Here is a 25,516-nt window from a genome sequence, read left to right on the forward strand (position 1 = left end):
TACTTAGTGTTTATGTATAAAAATATTATGCATTGCTTTTCTACTGGATAAGTTTTTAAAAGAAAGTCATGGTAGATTAGTTGCTTGTCTCAGCAACTGATCTAAGAAATTTCAGATGTGCCATCCAGATCCAGGAACTTGATTTACACCTTGACTAGGTCTTCAACCTTGAAAGCTCAGGACTGATTTTCCTAGGTTTTATCCTGGTTTGGTCAGTATGTTAGTAACTTACCTGGTTAATGTCAGGTCAAGATGATGTCCACCATCTATAATCCTGTACGAGAGCAGAAATTCTTATTAGGCTCTATAAGGACGAGAGGGAGAACTCTTTGGCAGTGCATTGCTCAGTGAAAGGTCAAGCTACTAAAACAAACCTTGGGGCTAGAGTCATAAAGAGTAGGGCACTTGCCTCAGATATGGCCGACCCGGATCCAGTCCCTGGCACCTTCTATGCCCCCAGGTTCCTTTAGGAATGATCCCTGAGTGAAGAGCCAGGAAAAAGCCCTGTACACCACTGGGTATGTCCCAGAAACAAGAAAAGCAAACTGAATGAAGAAAAACCTGCTAAATGAGCAGAAATACATTTATGTATGTGGGTGGTCCAATCTGCCAACATCACAGATGATAGTAATGAATGAAAAACGACATGTTTAATAGTTGAATTTTGTAGCTGCAATATTCCTGCTTTTGAAAGATATCAGGCTTGTGTATTTAACTCAAGAATATATTAGCATTCTAGGAATTCACCAAGAAACAATTGAAGGTGTGTGATATCTGAATCTTTGAAACAATAGCAGTTAATAATAACATCTAAGTCTTTGGGGTCCATTAAAATGAGATCAGAGAATGCTCAAGGGGCTAGATGGGCGTATGCTCTGCTGTGGAGGCCTGGCTTGATTCCAGCACTACATGGTTCTTAGAGCACCCTCGTGGGGCCTACATCGTCAGCCTCCCACCCCAAAACTTCGGGATCAGAACGGGCTCAGAGTGCTGAGCTAAATATATGACGGAGGCATGGTTTCAAGCCCCAACACTGCAGGACTGCTTTTCTCAGTCCTGCCTGGTGTGGCTCAAAACCAAAAAGCTTTTTATGGATAAAAAGAAATCGAATTAAGCAGAGCTTTATAATGAATGTGCTTCAAAAGTATTTTTGATTTCAAGAAGAATTTTTCTGTTCAATGCAATATCATCAGCATAAAGGTGAAAAATACTTCCGGTTCGGTTCCCAGCATCCCATATGGTCCCCCAGCACCGCCAGGAGTGTTTCCTGAGTGTAGAGCCAGGAGTAAAACCCTGTGCATTGCTGGGTGTGACCCGAAAAGCAAAAGAAGAAAAAAGTGAAAAATACAGGTATCTAAAATCCAGTCTTCTAAGATTTAGGAGACTAAATCTTAGTTCTTAACATTGATTCTGAGTCGGCTGAGGGAGAACGCCATAAGACAACTGAAACAGGTGCTTACACACCAATATATATGGTGTTTTAGTCCATAAAATATTTCACTGTCAGCCTTTTAATACATAGGACTAGTTGATTTATATGGTAAAGATTCTTAGACATCCAGTGGAATGTGGTATTCAGTTGAATTTAAACATAACCTAGAAAAGAGAAAGTGAAATTTAAATGTAACACATTAAAAACTATTATAGCATTCCAAAAGTCTTAAAACAGTAACATTGTCCATCAAAGAATGTTTCTGGAGAACACATTTATATAAATGGCTACAGGTTTCTGATCTAGACTCCAGGACTTATTAAAGTTGTCTTTTGGCCAAGAATGAAGGAAGAGAACTAGGAGTATATTAAGGTAACAAGAGAAAATGGAGAGCTGATTCACAAAAAAACCTGTTTCTTATATTTTGTTTGGTCTTTGGGGTGACACCTGGCATGGCTTAGAGAACTACGTGTTGAGAGGATCAAATGTAGCACTCACGAATGCAAAGCCTGCATGCCAGCACTGAGTCAGATCCCCAATGTCCAAGAATTAGCAGAGCCAGAACCAGGAATCAATAGTGACGTCCATTCCTAGTGGTCATAGCATATAATCAAATAAATTAGAAAATAAACAGGAATTATAAGCTAATAGTAAAGAGAGACCTTATCAAGAAATGAAATCAGTTTAAATGCTACTTCTGTGAAAGTTTAATTGTATATACCACATCTTTTATTTTCATGCAGAAAGCCTCATTAAATAGGTTAGTGAACTAATCACTGAGGAGCCCACTATGAGAATTCAGATTACACCAGTTTTTAATACTGTAAATTTGCTCAGCTTCATTTTCATTAAGATTAATGGCTCTTTTCCTAGGAAGCATCATAGCAGAAGATGCAGCCCTCACTTTTCTTAAAAGAATTTCATAAATGCTTTTACCACCAGATGTACCGTTAACTAACCTGTCATTAGCTAAATGCACTCTGGACACATCAGCTAGGGAAGCCTCAAAGGACATCAGGATATAGATATATCTGACAAAGGATTTGTGTCAAACACTCCTAGAACTTAAAGATGAATCGCTTAAAAATGGACAAAAAGCTTTGGAATAAATACTAAATTTAATATATATATTTCTAAACATATAAATACAATCAAGTCACTGTTATAAGAATATCTGATTTAAATTTCTCCTAGGGTAATCGCTTCAGGTAAACACTATTCCTCAATGGTATTTCTTGGAAATAGATCATCCAAGCAAACAGTGCTTGACAAGGGTATATTTTGGTGTTATTAATTAAAGGTTCCAGGATCAACATAAGGATAAGCAAGAAATTCCCCCAGTTTGTTGCCTTCTGAGTCATAATGCAGCATTCGGAAGCAAACGTCACAAAAGAAGCATGGGTCCTCTGGTGCAAAACTGTCATTATTTGTCACCCATCTGTATTAAGAAAAATAAATAAAACTTTTAAAACATACTATAAATTATGACCCTCGCACTATATCATTCTACCTTTATATGTAACTGAAAGACTTTAAAGATAAGCTAAAGACCCAGGTATAGCTAAAGTGGGAAAGCACTTGTGTTGTAAATGTTGAAGCCTGGGGTACATCCCTAGCATCACATAATTCTCCCACCTTCCTGCAAAGTACCACTGGAAGTGGTTCTGGACACCTCCCCACCCCTCACCACCCCACCACCCCACCACCCCGAAGGCAAAAAAAAAAAATATTGATGGCTTCAATAATACATTTTGCCATTACATACTTAACCCTCTGTCTGAAAAAGCAATAAATAAATTATACGCTACAAACTTGAAAAAAAAAAAAGCTATTTTATCTAACTGGCAGATGGGAAGAACATGTACATCTGGATTCAACCGTGATTCTGTTTGAAATATATCATTTGGTCTTAGATTTTATTACAATGAAAACACAGTTTGTCGGTCTTAATTCTGCTTCTCATGATTTTGTTTTGACATTCCTCAATTTTCTAATGATTGTTTAAGAAAGCGATTTTGTAGGGAAATCAAAACAAGCTGATAGAAGAATTTTCCCCTTGAACTGTTGACTGGAGACAAGAGAATATGTTCCTGATGACAAATCAGTCCGAATCTGAGCTATCTCTGTCTTCCATATTGATGAAAACATGGTTGTGCATAAACGAATCTGTGCTCCTTCCCTAGTAGATACTATCTTTATAACCTTAAAGCGGAAGTCCTCAAATTCAAAAAAGAAAAGAACTAATGATCAGTATTAAGAATCAATACTTCAAAGAAAACAGGTATCACTTACCTGGCTGTGTACATTTTACACACAAAACATTTTCTGGTCCATAGCCAGTGTTTCTTGATAAGAAGGGGATAAAGTGTTCTATCCAAACAGTCATCATGATGCGCAAGCCTATTAGAAGGAAATGAACATATTAATGTGCAAATTTTTGTGCACATTATGAACTGACACCAGATCGTACTGCTTCACACCCCACATTTTTATTTACAAGGCTTGTTTTTCATGTGAAGTACTTCTCATAGTCTGGAAAGTAAATTTTTGGAGATTTGGCCCCAGGGAGACAGCACTGGGGTCAAGGGTGCACGCACAGTCTCCTCCTGGGGGGAGGATCTGAAGGTGTGTGCATAGCCTCTTAGGTATCACCAGGTGTACACCGGGCTACTCAGGCCCCAAGCTTCACTCACTGCATTCTTGGGCCCTGGCAGGAACTCATCTGGCTTCCTTGGCTGATTATTGCTGGCACTAACTCCTGGGGCCCCGTAAGCACTCTTGGGGGTGGGGAGGAGTCCCCTTAGAAAAGACGGAAAGAGGCAGGGGCCTTTCTGAAATTATCTGTTCCTCCTGCTGGTATAATATAACCCTGGGATAGGACATAGGCAGGGTGCTTGTCTTGCACAGGGCTGACCTGGGTTGGATCCTCAGCATCCCAGAGTACCCTGAGCCCTGTTAGGAGTGACTCCTGACTGCAGGGCCAGAAGCAAGCTCTGAGCATCATTGGATGTGGCCCCAAAACAAAAAGCAGTAATTATTGTCTCACAAATCTCAGAGGTAAGTAGCAAGTCTGAACACATATATTTGTCCTTCATAAACTACTAAGAGTTCCTAAGAAGAAAATGAAAGTCTTTATTCATGATAGATCCAGCTATATAGATTTTTTTAAAAAGTATTCTCAAACCACAGACTATCTGAAGCTCCCAATTTAGACAGCATTTTTCAGTTGGGGAGGGAGGGCCATGCCTGGAGGTGCTGGAGTGCAGTGTGGGGAATACACAGTGCCAGGAATCATTAAATCTGGATCTTCGAGTCCTAGTGCTCTGACATCAACTACGAGAATTACTACTCAACTTACCCCCAAAACAATGCCAGAAATCTAAAACTAATTCACATTTGTGAAAGCAAAGGTTGGCATGTGTGATACACAAAGTGGATGACTCCCATCTGAATAAAGAGTTGTCATACACAAGTGGAGAAATTTAATTTTCAAAGAGTTCAGAGTTTTGACCCTCAAATACTATAGTGTTTCTTAAACCTTTTGCAAAAACAACAGAATTCAAATGAATGCTGATTTAGTCACTGCGTGCGTGAAAAGCAAATTTTTTTTTCTGCCCCAAAGTCTGCAGTGATTACTTTTACTCCTTTAAAGAATATATAAACAGGAGAAGAGGAATAAAAGGTAACTACCTGCATCTTCATACTGAAATGATAAGGAGAACAAGTAACAACAGTGTTTGGAGTGTTGACATGTACACACCTTATATCGGTAATGACGACAACATGTTCACAGTCTCCCTGGTGGCAGTACAAGTAAGGGAAACCCAGTTTGATGTACAAGTCATTGAAGGTGAACTCTTCCATTTTAGCAGTCTGGAACTTCCCATAGCCTCGGTCATGGGACTCTGACCACTCGATGATAGTTCTGGGGTGAGGAAAAAGTGAGGAGAGATCAATGATGCACAAATTCTGGAGATGACAGAAAAGTTTGTGATTACAGCCTTTCACAAAAGCCAGCTCACCAATGAACGGAACAGTTGCTATCCTAAGAGGAAAATCAGAGTTTTTATGTACATAGTGAACTACACATACCCCATAACAGTCCATGAGGTCAAAGTTATCTTTCCAATTCTAAAATTATATCTGCTCTTTTAAACACTTTTTATAAAGATAGTGTTCTGGAGGTTACTATGTATCACTTTAGATTGAATGGAAAATGTCTTAACATGAGCCAGGCCTCTCACTTTGCTTTAGCAAACAGGACTTGTAAAGGGGCTTGCCTTACCCGCAGCTGACCCTAGTTCAAGCCCCAGCACTGCATATGGTCCCCCCAAAACTTCCAGAAGTGATCCCTGAGCAGAGAGCCAGGAGCAATCCAGCCAGCTGGATGTGGCTCAAAACGGAAAACAACAAAAAAGTTAACATTTAATGGAATTATTTAAATTAGCTAATATGATGGTTAAAAATAAAATTATAATCCAAGTGAAATTACATTAGGTATGGATTTTGTATGTTATACATTAAAGCAGTCACAGTTAGCCACTCACTTTGGGCACCAACAGCATACACTGGACAGTAACAACAACAACAAAAGGAACAGGGGTAAGAGCAATGGTACAGCAAGTAGAATACCTGTCTTCCAGGCAGCCGACCAGGATTTGATCCCTAGTATACCATATGGTCCCTGAGCCCATCAGGAGTGATTCCTGACCACGGTTGGGTATGGCCCCAAAACAAAAAAAGTGAAAAATAAACTTGCTATCACCTAAGGAAGTTAGTGAATAATTTAAGAGGGATTTGAGTTTTTCAGATGTAGCAAAGGTCAATACAAGATCTGCTATGATTTTAAAAATAAGTAGTAGAGGGGCTGGAGCACAGACAGTAGGGTGTTTGCGTTGCACGCAGCTGACCCGGGTTCAGATTCCCAGCATCCCAGATGGTTCCCTGAGCACCGCCAGGAGTAATTCCTGAATGCAGAGCATTGTCGGGTGTGACTCCCAAAAAGCAAAAAAAAAAAATAACAGGCTGAAAAAGTAATTGTAGGTAACTGACAAGGATTCAGTAGTGATCTGCGTGTTGTTACACATTTTGTAGGAAAATACAAAGCTCACTGTAGAGAGCACATCTCCTACATACAAGGCCTAGAGGAAAGACAGAAAGCCCCCCGACCCCATGCACACTTACACACCTACCTGCTACTGCTATTAATACTACTGCCACCGCCACCATGGCCAACCAGATTAGAGAACTGAAAAACAGAATTTTGTTTCCCACCAAAAAATAAGCAAACAATCTAACAAGATAATTCATTGGTAGCGATCTTTGATGGTCTATTGAGTGGGTGTGTGCGGAAATAGAAAAGACTTTGAGATAGTTTTTGAAATCGTACCTGCTCAAATCTCTGCATTCAGGGTATCGTTTATCATTGTAAAAAGTTCCTTCAAAATAAAAGAAGGCTGATTTGTACAGATCCTATGAGAAAACAGGTGACATTGTGAATAATTTCTAACTTAAAATGTCATATAATCATAGTAATATGAAATGTGTAAGATTTATTGTATATATATATATACACACAAATATAGAATGGTTTAAGGATTGATCTTAATACAGAGTAAGATAAAGCATCCAGTAAAGAAAATGATAGTCATATAGGAAGAAAATCAGCTAAAATCCCAATCAAATGTATCAAAATAGAAATATACAATGTGCTATGCATTAATGAAAAACTAAGAGAACTGAGTTTGTGGTGAAAAAAAGTAGGAAATTACAAAAATGGTTGTGGAGTAGTGAGGAACAGAAGTGCGTGTAATAAGAAAAAGTGAGGAGACAAAGAAACAGTGGAGATTTAGGCCTAATTATTATCTTTTTTTTTGGGGGGGGGTGTTCTTGGGCCACATCTGGTGGTGCTCAGAGGTTACTCTTGGCTCTGGGATCATTTCTGGCAGTGCTCAGGTGATGCCATGGGATGCCAGGGATTGAATGCAGGTGTGTTGTGTGCAAGACAAGCACACTACCCGCAGTACTATATCTGCGGCCCCATATTATGTCCTATGTTTGACTATCATTCATTCTTGAGTCAGTGAGCCGAGAAGGAAGCTGAGAACAGTGACGAATGGTAGGTAGATATAGGAAGATCGGGTGTGGGGTGGGGGCAAGGAGAAGTGCGAGGGCAGAGTATATCCCCACATTTTTACAAGGGTAAAGAGCAAACAGAAATGATGATGCAGGGAAGAGTAGGGATGATGACAAGTACAGGACGTCCTTGGTTATAGCATCCCAGAGAGAGCCAGGCTAGGCCTCAGCAGCAGGCACCTTAAGGGGAATGGAAGCTCCTGGGAACAGTCTTGATAGAGGAAAGAGATGTAGTATTTGAGATGACGGCATAAAATACAAAAGTATTCATGCACCTACTAGGAAAAAAATCACTACGTTTAGCTTATTATTCTCATTTATGGAGCTAAAAATAGATAAATAAATAAATCACCTTACTTTGCTGATGTGCTCTGGGGCCTGGTCAGGAGTGCTGCTGAATTCCCCGCCAATCTGGAGGTCGCTGACACAGCAAATCGAATCCCTCAGTTCCGTAAGCTTTTGACTACCCAGTACCAATATTGTTTGGTAGGGCTTATGCTCTTTGTGCTAAAAGCCAATGAGTAAATAATTAAATCTCTATACGGGGGAGAAAACCCCCAAATAATCTTATAATACTCAGATCTAAACAAAGAACTGGTGCTTTCATTATGTTTTCTTAAATTCTTTATCTGTTTGATGCCCATTAATGACAGGGTCAAATTCAAGCCTACAATTGTTCACATACCCCATGTGAATCACAGCCCATACTCTGAAAACACCTTTTAATTAATTTTTAATTTTTTAATTTTTTTGGGGGGAGTAGGAGCACATGTGGCGGTGCTCAGGACTAACGCTCTAACCAAGTCAGTCCAACTCCAATTCAGAGCCAGGTTTCAAATAATGAGGGATGATCCTGATATCCTACAGTCTATTGGAAGTATTCATTCAAGCCAATAATACTAAATCTATTTACCTGTTTGTCTCTGCCTTTCCCAGGGAAATTCCCAAAAAGGCTATACTGTACACTGATCTGTACTGTTCTTGCCTCCTTTCTGTCTCTGGAACTATTTCTTTCTTTTTTAAATTTTATTTTATTCTTACTAAGTTGTTAATGATGGTTTATTACAGTCAATATTCCAACAGCAATTCCACCATCATTACCCTTCCCACCACCATTATTTCCAATTTTCCCAACCACCATCCAAGCCTCCCCCAACAGGAGGACCTATATAATTTATTTTGTATTGCTTGTTATGAAAAATTCACTAAAAATGATTAAAAAAATATATTTCCTTAGAAGAAAGTGTACTAAGATCGTTGTATCTCATCCTGGAGCAACTAAGCTCTTGTGTAAGAGATTAGTAATACACTGTTACAAGTTAAGCCTTGTATGTTAATATTTTCTTGATTGAGATTGGCTACCCTCTACATCCCATCCAATGTGTGCTACTCCTGGTACATCAGTGGTGCAGAGTATGAAATATCGTTCTAGGAATGCAAAAATTTTAAATGGGGTGACATAGCTAGAGTTAAATTTTAACTGGATGGTGACTTTGGGCTTCGGAAGCATCTCCGCAGCTTATTGCTCTTTTGAGATTTATTTATGAGTCTCTGGACCATGGCCAGTTAAAGAGCTCATATGGCACCAGAGGCAGTTCATAGGTGTGACTGCAAGACTTCTGGAAGAACAAGAGGATGGCGGGAAGTCATCCCCAACTCTATGAGAGCCTGGAGATTTTCCCAAATATTTCTGGAGCTTCTTCCTGTTGTGGTCCTGCAGCAGGACATTCTATGTCCCTTCCTCTTAGAGAAGTAAGTAACAGAAACCAATCTCACTGCCCCTCAAGCTGTTTCTTGGTGACCTCAATCAGTTAAGACAAGCTGGGCACACTGTGGTACTGTTGCAATGATCTGAAACATTTTAGAATCCCAACATGCAATGTGATGGGGTCAGGAGGAGGGGGTCTTTGGAAACTTTTTTGGGGGGACAGTATCAAGGTTGGAAACCAGCACAGCAGGTGCTTCCACCTCAAACCACATCCCATCTTTAAACAAACTGGGATTTTTTTTTTTTTGCAGGGGTGCTGGGGCTGAAGCCAGGGTCTCACACATGTAAGGCCACTTGTGTTTTCTTCTTCTGGAGGTAACTAGACCTTAAAAGGTAATCCTCCCAAAGGGGAATAGTGTTCCCATAAGAGACCCATGGAGCTCTCTAGACCCTTACAAGTGAGGGTCTGTGATTGACCTGAGGCTCCTTACTTGATTATGCTGGAACCCCAGAGATCTAGATTTTTTTCCAGCCCTCAAAACTATAAATAAATATCTCTTGTTTATAAAGACACCCATTCTTGGCAGGAGATACAGATTCATGGTTGAGCACTTTAAGTATGTGAGAACCTGTGTTAGATCCCCAGCACCAGGCCCTGACCCCCCTCCCTCCCCCAGCAAAGGTTCAAAAATAAGTCACCGATTTTGATATTTTATTATAGCAGCCTGAATGGACTATGTACCTGTACCCAGCAACAGAACGCTTAGGCTACGGCATATAATCAAGATGCTACTAATGACACTCTGGAGTATAATTCCACCTGGTAGCACTGTCTCTTTTGAATTTCTTAGGAGTTACCTCAATAAGTATATCTATACCTTAACTTCACATTATAAACCCAAAGGTTCAGTTTCATTGGTTTTGTTTTTGAATTAAGATTTGAGATCTCAGTCAACTAAGACAACTGGTACTGAATATATCCAGATGCTTCAAGTTTATTATATCTAGGCTATCAAGAACAGAATCCTTTTGATTAGAGACTCCTGAGAATTCCTGGATTGCTTTATCCTATTAGCCTTCTGATTTGAAACAAAGAAGAGCTATCCTTAAATGTCTTATTACCTTCTGGTGAAGAGTGGTCATGCTACTTCACCAGTATTCTGCAAAACCCAAAACAATAACTTTCGAGAACTCATATAATTATAGTAATTATAGACACATTCTTAGTTGCTCCCAGGCACAATCAAATATATATCTAATGCTGTAACCATAGTCCCATTAATCAAGAGGCCTGATCCTTCTCACAACATTCCTTAAAAAAACGCAGGACTTTGGGCTGAGATAGCTCAATCAATGGGCTGAGCACATGCTACGCAGGCAGAAGCCTGGGTCGATCACCAGCACCAGCAGAGCGACCCAGTTGGGAACAGACTCCAAGCACCTCTGTGTGTGGCCCGAAAACCAAAAACCAAATCCAAAATAAAGACCCAAAGAATACAGATGTTATATAAGATATCCATGTGCTAATATTAATTTTGAACCCTAGGGATATTAAACATTCAAATTAAATCCCTTGACAAAAGATACTCAAATTATCTATGACATCTAAATTATCTATGAAATCTCAAAGATTTTACTACTGACCTTATGAAAAATAACAGGGTACAAGATATTCACTGACAGAATAAGCTCTCCTTCTTCAATCATGTTACCTGGATCTTCAGGCTTTTTCCCCATAGCATGTGACTCCTGGAGGAGGAAAAATAATTTAGAGACCTTAAATTAGACTCTGTGAGTTAAGTAAGAGGCAGTATAGAACAATTTCTGTAAACGGCGATTTGAATCAGCCATATAGATTAGTCTTATAACTCTATCAGAAGAAAATTTTTAAAAAACTTTTATAAGCTTTAGTTTCATCTTCAGCTGAGAATATATACAGAGAGAGACGCTAGTAAGATACCTGGCTGTCTTGGATTAGAAGACTGACATTCTGGCGCTGGAGCAATAGCACAGCGGGTAGGGCGTTTGCCTTGCACGCGGCCAATCCGAGTTTGATTCCCAGCATCCCATATGGTCCCCTGAGCACCGCCAGGGGTTATTCCTGAATGCAGAGCCAGGAGTAACTCCTGTGCATCGCCAGGTATGACCCAAAAAGCAAAAAAAAAAAAAAAAAAAAAAAAAAAAAAAAAAAAAAGACTGACATTCCACAGTGGGAGCAGGTGTTGGGAAGGAAGAGGCAAAGCAGAAGTGACAAAAAAAAGGATAGGAGTGTTATGGGCACTTTAGGGAAAGGGCAGTTAAGTTTGTACATTAAAACCATAAGCACAAATACTATTTTAACCCTGTTACCTAAACTACAATAAAAACTGAAGAAGATGTTTAGCAGAAAGTGCCCAGCAACTGATGAGAAACAGGAATATCAACTAAGGTTAGTATAACACTAACATCTACAGTGCTGGTATAGGGCTGGGGGGAGTAACTCAGCAGTGTAGCACTTGCATTCCAAGAATGAGGTGCAGTTCAATCCCCAGCACCCCTGAGAAGAGGGGTAGAAATTATAATGTTGGGTTAACATGATATCATTACATAAAAAGAAGAAAAAACATGGTCCATTCACAAAAGAAAAGGAATTTGACAAAAATCACCCTTAAGAAAGCTCAGATAGAGGCTGGAGTAATAGCACAGCGGGTAGGGCATTTGCCTTGCACTCGGCCAACTCAGGTTGGATTCCCAGGATCCCATATGGTCCCCGGAGCACCGCCAGCAGTAATTCCTGAGTATATGAGCCAGGAGTAACCCTTGTACATTGCCAGGTGTGACCCAAAACCAAACCAAACCAAAACAAAAAACAAAACAAAACAAAAAAAGGAAGCTCGGATATTACAAGTACTAGTCAAATATATTAAATGCACTGTTTTAAATGCCCTCATGGGCTGAGAAAACCACAAACAAAAAACAAAAGAAAATCAGGCTCCTCAATAAGATTTCTCATTAGAAATAATGGTGCAACGAAGGTAGTGTGGTGACATTATCTAATGCCATGAAAGAGAAAACTGCCAACCAAGAATTCTGTACCTGGCAAAACAATACTTCAAAGATGTTAGGGACAGACCTCAGTGGTAGTGGGTATGCACTGCTCATGAGGCTCTGGGTTCAATCCTAGGCACCTTCCTCATTCCCAAAAGGACAAAAGAGAAATTAAGACATTTTCAAGTAATCAAAACTCAAGGGAATTCATTTTACTAGACTTGCTCAAAGTCTTAAAAAAATTATGAAGATGAGGGAACACATCCTAACTCAATCTGTGAAATTAACCAAGTACTTTGACACTAAAACCAGACAAAAATACTACAAGAAAAATACAGGTAAATATTCCTGATGAATGTAAATGGAAAGCCCAACAAAATACTAGCAAACCAAATTTAGCAACATATTTAATTTGTGCAAGTTTTGTTTTATTTATATTCTACATTTGGAAGTTGACATATACCTTTTGAAAAATTATACTAAGATATTTGTGTTGTAAATAGCCAACTTGAGGCCCCCATAACCATGCCACCAGCCATGCCACCAGACTCCGAGCCGGGCTGTTTTCACTCGGGGCGCCCCAGGGGAGGGCAGGTGAGAACCCTCACCAGCCCCGGCAGCCAACCTCTACTACCTAACTGCCACCACACTCCAGGTCGAGTCTCACACATGCAGCCACGTGAAACATTATCATAAAGGGAAATAAATATAAATGCCTCTTGGAGAGCCTGGCAAGCTGCTGAAGAGTATCCCACCAGCACGGGACAAGCCTGGCAACCCCCCTGTGGCATATTCGATATGCCAAATATAGTAACGATAACAGGTCTCATTCCCCTGACCCTGAAAGAGCCTCCAATTTTTGGGAAAGACAAGTAAGGAGAGGCTGCTAAAATCTCAGGGCTGGGATGAATGGAGACGTTACTGGTGCCTGCTCGAATAAATCGATGAACAATGGGATGAGTGATACAGTGATTTAAGAATTATATACCACAACCAAGTGGAATTTATCCTCACATCACAAATGTGTAGTCCAACACATATAAATCAATGTAGTATACCACACCAATAAAGTAGCACTGTCGTCCTATTGTTTATTGATTTGCTTGAGTGGGCACCAGAAACATCTCCATTGTGAGACTTGTTACTGTTTTTGGCATATCGAAAACACCATGGGTAGCTTGCCAGGTTCTGCCGTGTGGGCAGGATACTCTCGGTAGCTTGCTGGCTCTTTGAGAGGGATGGAGGAATTGAACCCAGGTCGACTGCGTGCAAGGCACACGCCCTATCCACTGTGCTATCAATCCAGCCACCAATAAAGTAATGAAGAAATTATCTTCTCAATCGATGCAAAGAAAGCATATGAAAAAACTTTCATGATAAACACATGAAAAAAACTAAGCATAGCAGGTAGCTTCCTAAACACGATAAAGGCAACATACAAAAATACTATACTCAATGGTAAAAGACTGATAAAGATGTCACTTGTCATGGCTAAATGTTTTTACTACTTCTGTTTCATGTATTATTAAAAATTCTTGCCAGAGTAATTAGGGAGGAAAAAGGAAAAAAAAATGAGGAAGAAATTGTACAGAGATAAAATGAAAAAGCCTGCAGATGGTTAAGTATAACAAAGCTATGTAAAAAATAAGCCAAAATAATAAACAAAAAAATGGTACTGGAGTTAGTAAGTATATTTAGCCAAGTTGCAGGACATACAAACCAATATGTATATGCAATCAACATACAAAACTATCAGCAATGAGCACATACATCATTACTTGAACCTGTTGGGTCTTGTTCTCCTAACAGTTCCCAAACCCAATGGAATGTCTCCAGTTTAGGGCCAGGGATGTATAGCTCAGCAGATGAGCACTTGCCTTGCATATGTGAGGCCCTGGGTTTAGTTCCCAGAACATCAAAAACAACAGTAAAAAGCCTCCAGTTTCACCAATACTCATTTAGTGATGGCGATTACTGTTTTGTGAGAAAAGGAGAAAAAGATGAGATGCTTACCATCTCATAAGCAAATGTTTCTTGTCTGCAGACCCGATCTATCCTTATGGTTTCTTCACGATGTTCCAGAAATTTCTTTCTAACTCTGTTACAAACACATACAAAAACACACATTTCAATATTCTTTACTGGGCTTTTCAAAACTTTTTCATTTTATTAAAAAAAAAATTTTCCCCCCCGACCACATGGGACAGTGCTCAGGGTTTACTCCTGGAGGGACCAGGGGACCATATGGGGTGTCAGGGATAGAACAGGTCTGTTGCTTGCAAGGCAAGTGCCCCACCCACTATATAATCTCTCCAGCCCCAGTTTAAAAATTTTTAAATGAGAACTTCTAGAAGTTAGGTGCTAAAACATTATTTTATTTCCTGGTGGAGCAGATGATCAAATCCAGGCCTTGTAATAAGCAAGGCATGAATTTTGCCACTCAACTACACTCCAGGACCTCAAAAAAATCTTTAAATAGGCAAATATTTTTATATTGAACTCATTTAATTTTTAATCAAATTTTGGACTAAAAAGTCTGGAAAAAAAGTCTCCAAGGATCTCTTTCCTGAATTTACCTATGTGACATCTTTCATGACCACAGAATAATTACAAAGATCAGGAAATTAACAGCAATACAGTACTGACTATCCATCTTTGTTGGAGTTCAAAAATATTTTAATTTAGGCTGCAGTTTCCTTAATGTGCTGAGCACATGCGTTTGTATACTGCATACTGGAGGACCAGGTTCCAGTACCCCAAGGAGTGACACCTTCTGCACAAATCAGTCAGGAGTCAACCCTGAGTACTATTAGGAGTGGTAAAAAAAGGAAAGGAAAAAGAGAAAGAGAAGGAAGGAAAGAGAGACCCCCAACTTTCAAAATATTCTGAACTCAGAATATTTTTTCTTTTATTCTGAACTCAGTATCCTACCTGAGATACCACAATTTATATCTCCTTTCCCTTGCAAGGTCCACCCCCATTAAAAAAACTTCTTTATTCTCTTTCTATTTTGACACATTTTGGGTGGGGTGGGATGGTCGTAGCCATGTATGAGGTATTCTCATTAATTGATTACTTTGTAGAATGTCCTTCAATTAGATTTGATTTGTTTCCTCATGACTGGACAACATTAGGCAACTTTTAGGCAAGAATATCTATGAGAACAATGTCCTCCTCAAGTCCTTTCCTTATCAACAGGCTCAAGATTAAGTAATATCTTATTACTGGCAACATTTACCTAGACAAATTTTTTAGCCAGACTCTTAGACTAAACAAACTCTTTGTACTTGGCAGTATATGGAAAGATGGTCTTCTGAATCTAGGCAAATCTTGTTAGTTTTCAAACTTTCATTCAGGATTTTGAGCACTGATCTGCAGATTTCATCTGCAATATTAAACATACACACCAGTACCCCTCTATTTCCCTGCTACATTTTTTCACCGCTGAAAGAAGAGTTTCTTCTTCTTCTTCTTTGGCCTCACCCAGCTGTGCACAAGGCTTACTCCTGGCTCTACAACTGGAGAACTGGAGGGCGGGCACGGGAGGAGAAACCGACACAGGATTACAGGGGATGACATCGCTATACTATCTCTCCAGCCCCTCTTTTTGTTTTGGGGTCATAGTGTCACAGTCAGCTGAGCTCAGGGCTGACCCCTGGTATGCTCAGAGATCACTCTATTGGTGCTCAGGATACTATATGAGGTGCTGGGGATTGAACTCTGGTTGGCCGCAAGTTTAGAGGAAGCTGTGTGTATCAGAAACCACACGATCCCACTAAGCTGGCATATCAGATCAAGAACAAAATCTTTACCCCCGCCAAGTCCCCCATTCTGTACAAGCTTAACATAATGCCAAATGGCAAAGAAAAAGTAGTTAAAACGCCAAGGCACATTTTTGCTGAGAAAGAACCCCTCACTCCAAACAATAAAACACCTCATGATAAATCTGATGAGGTAACAAATGGATACAAGGTGCACCTTGTTCTTACAGGAAAGGTAGCATATGCTTTGAAGATTTTGCTTTGCTGGACCCTTCCTCGTTTTTTGTCTTCTAATGAAAATTATAACTTTATAAAAAAATAAAACATGTAAAAAAATACCCGAACATATATACAAAAATGTTAGCACTAAATGAGAACATATATCAAATGATAAATTAAAAAACTCAATTTGAAAATTCATAATGGGTTATTTGACTAGAAAGCTAAGGAAATGAAAACAACAATATCTGCTATTACATAATTGTCTGAAAACAGTAAATTAAATATTTCCCTGAAGTAACAGCAGATTTTATCAGACAAAAATGCAATGCTTTCATCACAACCAAAAATAACTAAAGTGGGGTTGGAGCAATAGAGCAGCAGGTAGGGTGTTTGCCTTGCACGTGGCGGACCTGGGTTTGAATCCCAGCATCCCATATGGTCCCCTTAGCACCGCCAGGAGTAATTCCTGAGTGTATGAGACAGGAATAACCCCTGTGCATTGCGGGGTGTGACCCAAAAATAAATAAATAAAGTATGAAGTATGTAACCGAGCGTAATAGGAATTTCACAGAGGAAAGGGAAAAATCCACAATGTGGCTCATATGTGCAGAAGGTGCTTATTCTCTCATGAAAGGGTGGATCACAGCAGGTGCCAAACCTGCTGTGTAAAGGAATAAACTCCAATGTACTTCTTTTATATGGTCCATGTAACTGCGAGAGTAGAATAGAAATACATGTGACTAGTAGAACTATATGAACGAAATATTTACTACACAGAACACACTTTATATTGGACTTCATACACTGTAAAATCTGAAGAAGACAGAAATCCAAAATCTTGAGTCCAAAATCCCCCAAAACCTGGAAGTTTGAATTAGTTGCCCAGTGGACACAAGAGATACAAGCTTGCCAGAAAATCTAACTGATGCTGGATCTCTGATGCTGAACCGGTAGAAACAGGTATAGAATCTCCAAGATGGAGAAACCAAGCTGTTGGTTGTGGTTTTAAAGAACATTAGGCCTGAAGTTAGCATCCCTAAAACTCCTATATCCATCTTCTGAACTGCTTGTTCCAAATCTTGACAGATTCCGCCTACATTTGTGCATTCCAAATCTCATGCAGATGAGATTACAAATGTAATAATACATCTACAAATATAACAACTTAATAAAGACATCAGTGAGAATATACAACCTCAAAATACAGAAGAAAACACAGAAGACAAGCTTATGGATGCAGGTCTATTCTGGGGAATTCAACTCTAATAGCTAAAGAAATAAAAACAAAAAGATACGAAAGATACTACATCAAATTAAAAACCTCCTTCTCAGTGAAAACAAACACCACAAAAAAGAAAAGGTGGAACCAGATAATACAGTGGTTAATGTGCATGACTTAATACCCTGCAGAGGGTCAACCTAGTACAATCACCAAATACCACAAATGATCCCCCACACATTGCCAGGAATGATGCCTGAGCATAAAGCCGGAGTAAGTCCAAAGCATAGCTGGTGTGCCCCCAACACAAAAAAAGAAAAGGGGATCTACCTCTTATGGAGAAGATATTTGTATATCCAAAAAAGGAATATCCAAAATAAATAACTCATACCATTAGACAAGAAAAAAATTGTGAAAAAAGTGCACTCAGTTCTGAAAGAAAGCAAAGTGATATAATGATAACCTTTCAGTACCTGTATTGCAAACTATAATGCCTAAAATGAGAAAGAGAGAGGAGAGGAGAAAGAGAGGGTGCAGGAGAGAGAGGAGCGTGGAGAGGGGAGAAAGAGGCGGGGGGGGGGGGGGAAGAAGAAGGGAAACTGCTTGCCATAGAGGCAGGCCGGAGGGTGGGAAACTGGAGACATTGGTAGTGGGAAATGTACACTGGTGAAGAGATAGGGATTGGAACACTGTATGACTGAAACCCAATCATGAACAATTTTTTAACTGTGTATCACAAGGTAATTCAATTCTAAAAAAATGTGCAGACTCCACAGGCACTTCTCCAAGGACAATGTTGAGGGCCAGAGACTCCCGGGGCTGAGAGCACACTTGGCTTTGGGGAGCCGGGATTCGCTTCCCAACACCACCAGGTCTCTGGAGCCGCAGCAGGCATGATCCCAGAGCAGAGTTGGGAGCTGCCAGATGTGACCCAAATTCTAACCCTCTTCTCAGATCAAAGAAGACATACAGATGGCCAAGAAGCACATTAAAAAAAAAAGTTTAACACTTATTATCAAAATATAAGCAAAATGAGCATCTCTGATATTGACACATATTAAAAAGAAAAGAAATAATGTCGGCAAGGTGCAGAGAAAAAGGAGACTTCATACACTGTTGGTGGGGCTGGAAACTTAAACTGCCACTTTCAAGAGCAGCATCTACAGTCCTGAGAAAATCAGAAGCAGGGTCAGTTTATAACGCAGGCAATTTCCTCCTAAGAATTAGTAGAAAGAATATGAAAACATTCATCTACAAAGATATGCACCTGTATGTTCATTGCAGCACCACTCAGAACAGCCAAGCATGGAAACAACCTAAGAATCCACCATCAGATAAGTAGCTCAAGAAAAGATGGCCTGTATTTACGATGGAACACCATTCAGCTATCAAATATATAAAATCTTGCCATCTTACACAACATGGGAGGGAGAGAGGGGATTGTGCTAAGTGAAATAAGTCAGAAGGGGAGAGGCGCAGGGAGACAGCTTTGAAGAGCTAGGAGTGGGGAAAGGGATGGAGCACAACCCTTAAGCACAGAAGGCCCTTGCACCACCAAACCAGAACAAGAGCAGCATCGAGTGACTGGGTCAAGCACTGAACCACCCGGCCTACATTTCCAGGGGCTCCCCTGAGCACGTAAGCATTGCACCATGCCCCTCTCCTAAGAAATCAATCCCCCAAAAACACAAGGTCTTATCATTTCACTCGAATGTAGAATAAACAAACAAGGAAAACAAAATCTTGGATTCTAATAACACAGCTGTGGTTACCAAAGGAGGGGGCAGGGTGCTGGGCTGAGGTGTCCTAGAGGATCATGGCAGAAGACAGTGGGTACGTGTGACAGAAGACTGAAGGTTAAAGCCACACCCCTAAAACCCATAGTGTTGTTGACCAGTGTCAACCACAATCAAAACAAACAAAAGACATGACAAAAGCTAGAGTGTCCAAAAGAGAGAGCAGAGTCCTGGGGGGTTCTTCAGAGTGAGTGTCGGGCAGCTGAGAGAACAGGGCAGTCCCCACTCCTGACAGTCAAAAGTGTTTCCAGCTGGACCTTTCTGTGTGTTCACGGAATTCCCAGGAGTACCTGGGGAGTACCTACATTCTGGGGTGTGGTCCCAATAAATCAAGTGCCTTATCTCAATTCTATTCCATTTTTGAATGTACACCTCTGATTGTGTTAGGCACTTGTTCATTATGTCATTTTAAAAACAAGGGATGGGGGCTGGAGTGATAGCACAGCGGGTAGGGCGTTTGCCTTGCACGCGGCCGACCCGGGTTTGAATCCCAGCATCCCATATGGTCCCCTGAGCACCGCCAGGGGTAATTCCTGAGTGCATGAGCCAGGAATGATCCCTGTGCATTGCCGGGTGTGACCCAAAAAGAAAAAAAAAAAAAAAAAAACAAGGGATGGATCGATGGTACAGCGGGTAGGGGTTTGCCTTGCAAGCAGCCAACCTGGGCTTGAACCCCAACCTGGGTTCAATCCCTGGCACCCCATACGGTCCCCATAAGGCAACAAATCCCCATACAACAAAAACAAAACCCCACAAAACATCGTGGAGGAAGACCTGACATTTGTACTTCTATTCCAAGGGTTAACTTGTATTTGTATTTTCAATGATCTCAGATTTCTATCTTCTTATTTAACCTTTCTTATTTTATCTAGCCTGTCAAAGAGTTTGAGCCTTTCTCCCATTATTTAAAATGATTGTTAACACAATCATTTCTCATTCCAGCTTTTGGGATACAATACTGTTTTATTATAACATACACTGCACCAAGTCAATTAAGTGGATGATAACACTACATCTAAATAAAACAACATATAGACCTTAATATAGACCTTAATACTCTCTTCACGGATGGTGAAACTGTCGACTGTCCCAGGCTTTGGGGGAAACAATAGAGACACATCGTAAAATACTAGGAATTGAGCTTCCACAGAATCCAGCCATCCCACCTCTTGGCATCTATTCCAACCAAGGACCCAAAACCTCTACTCAGAAAAAGCCTTTTTCTTTCCTAGGTTTACTGTAGCATGTTCCCAATAGTCAAAATCTGGAAACAATGCAGGTGTGGTAATGGAATGTTTAATGCAAGAAACCCCACCATTAGCAGTTTTGTAAACCATGGTATCTAAAATAAAATAAAATAATTTAGAAAATGTTTATTGCTTAAAAACACCATCATCACCATCTGAACCTCCACAGGTTATAATCTTTTAACTGGTGGGGGGTCTTACAAAGGATCCTTGAAGAGCAATAAAATCAGATACACAGATACATTTGTGCTCTTTCGAAAAAATTTTCTAGTCATTACTTGGTCTGATAAAAACCATTTTATCTTCTTAACTAGAGCAAAAATACTTTGTTTATAACTATCACTAAAATTCAATCTTCAATTTCTAAAAATCACATCCTTAGCTTTAGGTCAGCTACATTTATTTTGTTCATTCTGTAAATATCTACAGTCTATTAGGAGTCAAAATTCTAGGAAATGCATGAAGTGACAGATGTAGCTTGAAAACCTTAAACTCCAGCGAGGAAGACAGAAAATTGAATGTCTGATTAGGGGAACTAAAGAGAGTGCTGAATCCTTAATACTCAAAGGACAGCAGACTCAGATCGGGAACAAGGAAGAATGAGGTTCTAGGCAAGGCCTGCAGGGGAAAAACACATTTGCACATTTCAGCAACTGAAAGCAGTGCAGTGTCTCGGCAATGCGGAGATTAGACATAAAAAAGATCAGCTAAAGCCACTGTAGAGGCTCTTGTGAATTACATAAAAATGGCTTTTGGAATTCACTGTGACTGAATTTTTAAAATGAAAGCTACATTATAATCTCAAAAAAAAAAAAGGCTTTTAGCAGAGTGGCTTTTAGTAAGGCTCTTTCCTTGCATGCAGCAGACCCAGGCTCAATCCACAGCAGGGCATATGGGTCCTGGAGCACTGCCAGGAGTGATTGCCAAGCACAGAGCCAGGAATAAGGCACAAGCACAGCTGAGTTTCCCCACTCCTCCACAAAGACTTGTGCTTAAAACCCGTTAAAAGTTCGTTTGTGTTTGTGTTGGGGCCAAACTTGCAGCTTAGAGTTTGGGGAATCCTCAGGGCAGTGCTTAGGGGACTGTGCCATAAGGTGCTGGGGGCTGAACCCAGGCACCAGCAGGTAAAGCATAAACTCCAATCCAGTCCTTTAAGATCTACTCCCATCTCCTACCCCCACCACCCAGGCCATTAAAAGGTGTTAAACAAGACAATGACACAATCAGTAGTGCGCTGCAGAAAGAGACAACTAATTAATCAAGAACAGCTGACCACGAGAGTAAAGCAGTAAAATACACTTAAAGCTGGAAGTCAAACAGCCTGCAAGGACTTTAAAATACGGGAAGGGTTCAAGGTAATGGAAGTGTGTAAGACGCACTGAGTCCACTCCCTTGAGAGAGAAATCTGTCCTTGACCCTGGTGCCCAGGGGTGAGCCCCTTCGACAGCTAAGATGGAGGCATGTTCACACGGCAGAGAAGCAGGATGTGTGCTCATCTGGTAATGGGCAGGATGTGTGCTCACTTGGCAGAAAATCAAGACACACGATGCAAGAGGGGGACCAATGAAGAGGGTGGCCTATTGCTTAGGACCTACATCAATCAATCAGTTGTTGAACTATTGTCTAACTACTCTGCTTTGTTGTTGTTTTACTAAATCACTGCTTATCTATTGTCCTACTAACAGTCCCATTTTGTAATCAATTGATTGCTCTGCTAACCGCTTATCTTTAGCTTCTATACCCAGCCTGCTTGCTCACTTAGCCAGCAAATGGGAGGTGAAACAGGTCCATAAAAAGCTCAAGAAGGGGCTGAAGCAATAGTACAGCGGGTAGGGCATTTGCCTTGCACGAGGCAGACCCAGGTTCAATTCCCAGCATCCCTATGGTCCCCTGAGCACTGCCAGGAGTAATTCCTGAGTGCAGAGCCAGGAGTAACCCCTGTACATCGCCAGGTGAGACCCAAAAAGGAAAAAAAAAAAGCTCAAGAAGACAGTTTGGGGGGCTGCTCTCCTGTTCAAATCGTGGGCGGGCATATGGAGAACAGTCGCTGATCAGCTGAGAAAGAATTCTTGACTTAAACTTTGCCGAGTGCACCTCGATCACTCTGCCTAGAACAGTAAGTATATCTATTCCCTAATGAAGAGATGGGTAGAGGTAATACGAAAGGAAACTTAGGATGTCAAACACGGAGGACTCATGGGGCCTTACAGCTGGTAAAGTACTTGACTTGCATTATGCAGAGCTGGGCTTGATCCATGGCCTCCCAAATGGTTCCCTGAGCTCGGCCAGGAGTGATGCTTGAGTGTAGAGGCAGGAGTAAGGTGTGGCATGAAAACAAAAACAAACAAACCATGGGGGATCCCAGAGCATCTAAACAGATGAGAACAGTTCTGGCAGCTATTATGTGAGAAACCAAGGTAGAGGCTGGAGCAATAGCACAGAGGTAGGGCGTTTGCCTTGCACGAGGCTGAGGCGGTATGATTCCCAGCACCCTATATGGTCCCCCAAGCACCACCAGCAGTAATTCCTGAGTGCATAAGCTAGGAGTAACCCCAGTGCATTGCCAGGTGTGACCCAAAAAGCAAAAACAAAAACAAACCAAAAAAAGAAACCAAGGGGGGCTGGAGAGATAACACAGCGGGTAGGGCGTTTGCCTTGCACGTGGCCAACCCAGGTTCGAATCCCAGCATCCTATATGGTCCCCTGAGCACCGCCAGGAGTGATTCCTGAGTGCAGAGCCAGTAGTAACCCCTGTGCATCGCCGGGTGTGACCCCAAAAAAGAGAAAAAAAAAAAAAGAAACCAAGGTAGAGTTAAGATGCCTGCCTGAGTTGGTTTTTTTTTTTCCCAGCTTTTTGGGTCACACCCCGCGATGCTCAGGGGTTACTCCTGGCTTTGCACTCAGGAATTACTCCTGGCCGTGTTCGGGGGACCATATGGATGCTGGGAATTGAAGCCGGGGTCGGCCTCGTGCAAGGCAAATGCCCTCCCCGCTGGCCCTGTCTGAGTTTTTGAGGTAGGATTAAGCATGTTCTATTGCCAAGAGGCCCGAATTTGATTCCCTGAGGGGGATACCAGGAGTGAGCAACACCAAGGGAGGTACCCAAACAAAATAAATAAATTTAAATATGAACTAGATATTAGAGGTCATGTATGTGCTATTAGGAATAATTTCTTAGGAGTAATAACAGTGCTTAAGAGAACACCTTCAGAAACTATATGCTAATATTTTTAGGGGTAAATCATGATGTCTGCAACATACTCAAGTCTAGTAAGAGAAAGACTTAATGGGACCTCCACCACAGCTAAAACAAATGTGATTAAAAGTCAACAAAGATTGAATTCAGGGGGTGTCAGATGCACTATAACGATATAATACCTTCATTTGGGGGAATAATGTAATATCGGAAAAAGTTTTAATGAGTAGACATAAAACTGAAATCCTCATACCCCAATGTCACGAGCTCGGTATCCTCTGGGATAACTTCCGGATCCTCCCCTTCCTTGAGGCAGTTCAGTTTATCAAGGCTAAAGCAAAAACAAAAAGAAAAAGCAATCAACCAGGATCGACAGGATTTTGTCCTAACTACATCACTGAACACTAAAGGCAGGGGAGAAAAATCTGGCAGCCCTCTCAAAGAAGTCCGTATTCAAAGCGGAATTTTCCTAAGGCATGTTCTACGAAGAACAGAATATGGGCCGATTAATGAGGGCCACTCAAAGGAGGATGTTAAAAGTTCTTTTTGGATTTCCTCTCCAACTAAAGCACGCCTGGGGAGATGTGGGACTAGCACGTCCAGGAAGTCCACTGACACACATCCTCCCAGCCTCACCGTCACTAAGGCTTCTCCATTGTCGGAGTCTGTCAGTGCCGGGTTCCACGTCGCTATCCCTTTCTATTAACAAGGACTTAAAACCCAGCTAACACAAAGCTTCCCGATCCTTCCCCTCGCGGGAATTGTGCATGCTGAGCACAGGGCTGCTGGCGTTTGAGGAAGGTTCCAGCAGGCTGAAAGCTTGCAAAGGGAGATCGATCTCTCCTGGGCTTTCAAATCGGAGGAACCCCACAGGGTCGAGCCGACCCGTCTGGCTCTAAGGCAGCAGCACCCCGGGGACCGGCCCTACAGAGCAGAAAGACCCTTCGACAGCGCGCTTACCCGCACACCGCCCTCAGCTCGGCGGCCGCCTCCAAGCTGCAACCCAGATCCCGGGCCACCGCGGCATCCTCCGGGCCGGAGTCCTCGTCCCCTCGACCCCCGGGTACCGCGGATGCGGGCGGATCTCTCAGAGCCAAGTCCCCGGCCCCACGCAGCCGGCTACGCCACAGCTCCCCGAAGGCTCCCACATGGAAAGCGCGCGTGTTGAGCTCGGGAAGCTCGTACTCTGGAAAGTTGCAGCCGCCCCTGGTGGACATGGAGTCCCCCTGGTCATCCAGCCCGCTGCACGTCGAGCTGAGCCGAACGCCTTCAGCCATGTTCGCCCCACTCCCTTCCCGGCAAAAGTCGGGCGATCAAGGCCTCGCGGGTTGTGCTGGGACTTGTAGTCGAAGATGGCTCCCAGTGACGAGTCGCAGGGCAGCGGGAGCGCAGGGAAAGACTACATTTCCCGGCAACCCCCGCGCCGGGCCCGCCCCCGCGGGGCGGGGCGCCGCGAGCCCCCGAGCGCTGGGCTGCGAGCATTGTTCTCGGCTCGCGCCGGGGCGGAGAGAGAGCGGTTGCGAGCCCGGGTGTCAGCTCCGCCTGCCCGACCGCGTTCCGTGCTCCGGTTACGTAGTACGGCTCTCTCCGCTAGGGGGCGCTCCCTCGCCGCGCCCTCGGCCCCGCCCTGGGCTATCCTCCACGGGAGGTGCGCGACTTTCCCTTGACTTCCCCAAACCTGCGACTATTGTCGATTTGCTGTCCCCTTGGAGGTGAGCATCCGCGACTAGGGGCACGACTGGCGCCCCAGGTCTGCATCCTTCAGAGCCTTCC

The 25,516-nt window shown here is 41.9% G+C and overlaps 1 protein-coding gene across 3 annotated transcripts; it reads right to left on the reverse strand.

The window, feature by feature from the left end:
* Nucleotides 1–550: 550 nt before the first annotated feature.
* SNAPC3 (small nuclear RNA activating complex polypeptide 3) lies at nt 551–25,483 on the reverse strand. Of its 3 annotated transcripts, XR_008627928.1 has the most exons (10): nt 24,704–25,479; nt 23,997–24,074; nt 14,316–14,400; nt 10,920–11,024; nt 7,925–8,074; nt 6,822–6,904; nt 5,193–5,357; nt 3,725–3,832; nt 1,931–2,870; nt 551–1,596 (listed from the first exon to the last, which is right to left on the reverse strand). XR_008627928.1 is itself a non-coding variant. In XM_004600165.2 (9 exons), the coding sequence occupies exons 1-9, from the start codon at nt 25,018–25,020 to the stop codon at nt 2,723–2,725; spliced, it is 1,239 nt and encodes a 412-aa protein (XP_004600222.2). In that variant the 5' UTR covers nt 25,021–25,479; the 3' UTR covers nt 551–2,722. The 3 variants fall into 3 exon arrangements, 2 of the variants coding, with proteins under 2 accessions (XP_004600222.2, XP_054979864.1); XM_004600165.2 differs by having other exon boundaries at nt 551–2,870; XM_055123889.1 differs by lacking the exon at nt 6,822–6,904 and having other exon boundaries at nt 551–2,870; nt 7,920–8,074; nt 24,704–25,483.
* Between the last annotated feature and the right edge of the window lie 33 nt (nt 25,484–25,516).

Source organism: Sorex araneus, chromosome 1 (assembly GCF_027595985.1).
Source record: "Sorex araneus isolate mSorAra2 chromosome 1, mSorAra2.pri, whole genome shotgun sequence".
In the NCBI taxonomy this organism is placed as follows: domain Eukaryota; kingdom Metazoa; phylum Chordata; class Mammalia; order Eulipotyphla; family Soricidae; genus Sorex; species Sorex araneus.

What these genes read in the sequence shown, in the direction of transcription:
- SNAPC3 (XM_004600165.2), bottom strand. Translation starts at nt 25,020, where the DNA reads ATGGCTGAAGGCGTTCGGCTCAGCTCGACGTGCAGCGGGCTGGATGAC. An exon ending in CCCCAGAGCACATCAGCAAA is followed by an intron (nt 6,905 to 7,924) that starts GTAAGGTGATTT and finishes GTTTTCTCATAG; the next exon opens with GATCTGTACAAATCAGCCTT. An exon ending in GTCGTCATTACCGATATAAG is followed by an intron (nt 3,833 to 5,192) that starts GTGTGTACATGT and finishes TCCTTCTAATAG; the next exon opens with GCTTGCGCATCATGATGACT.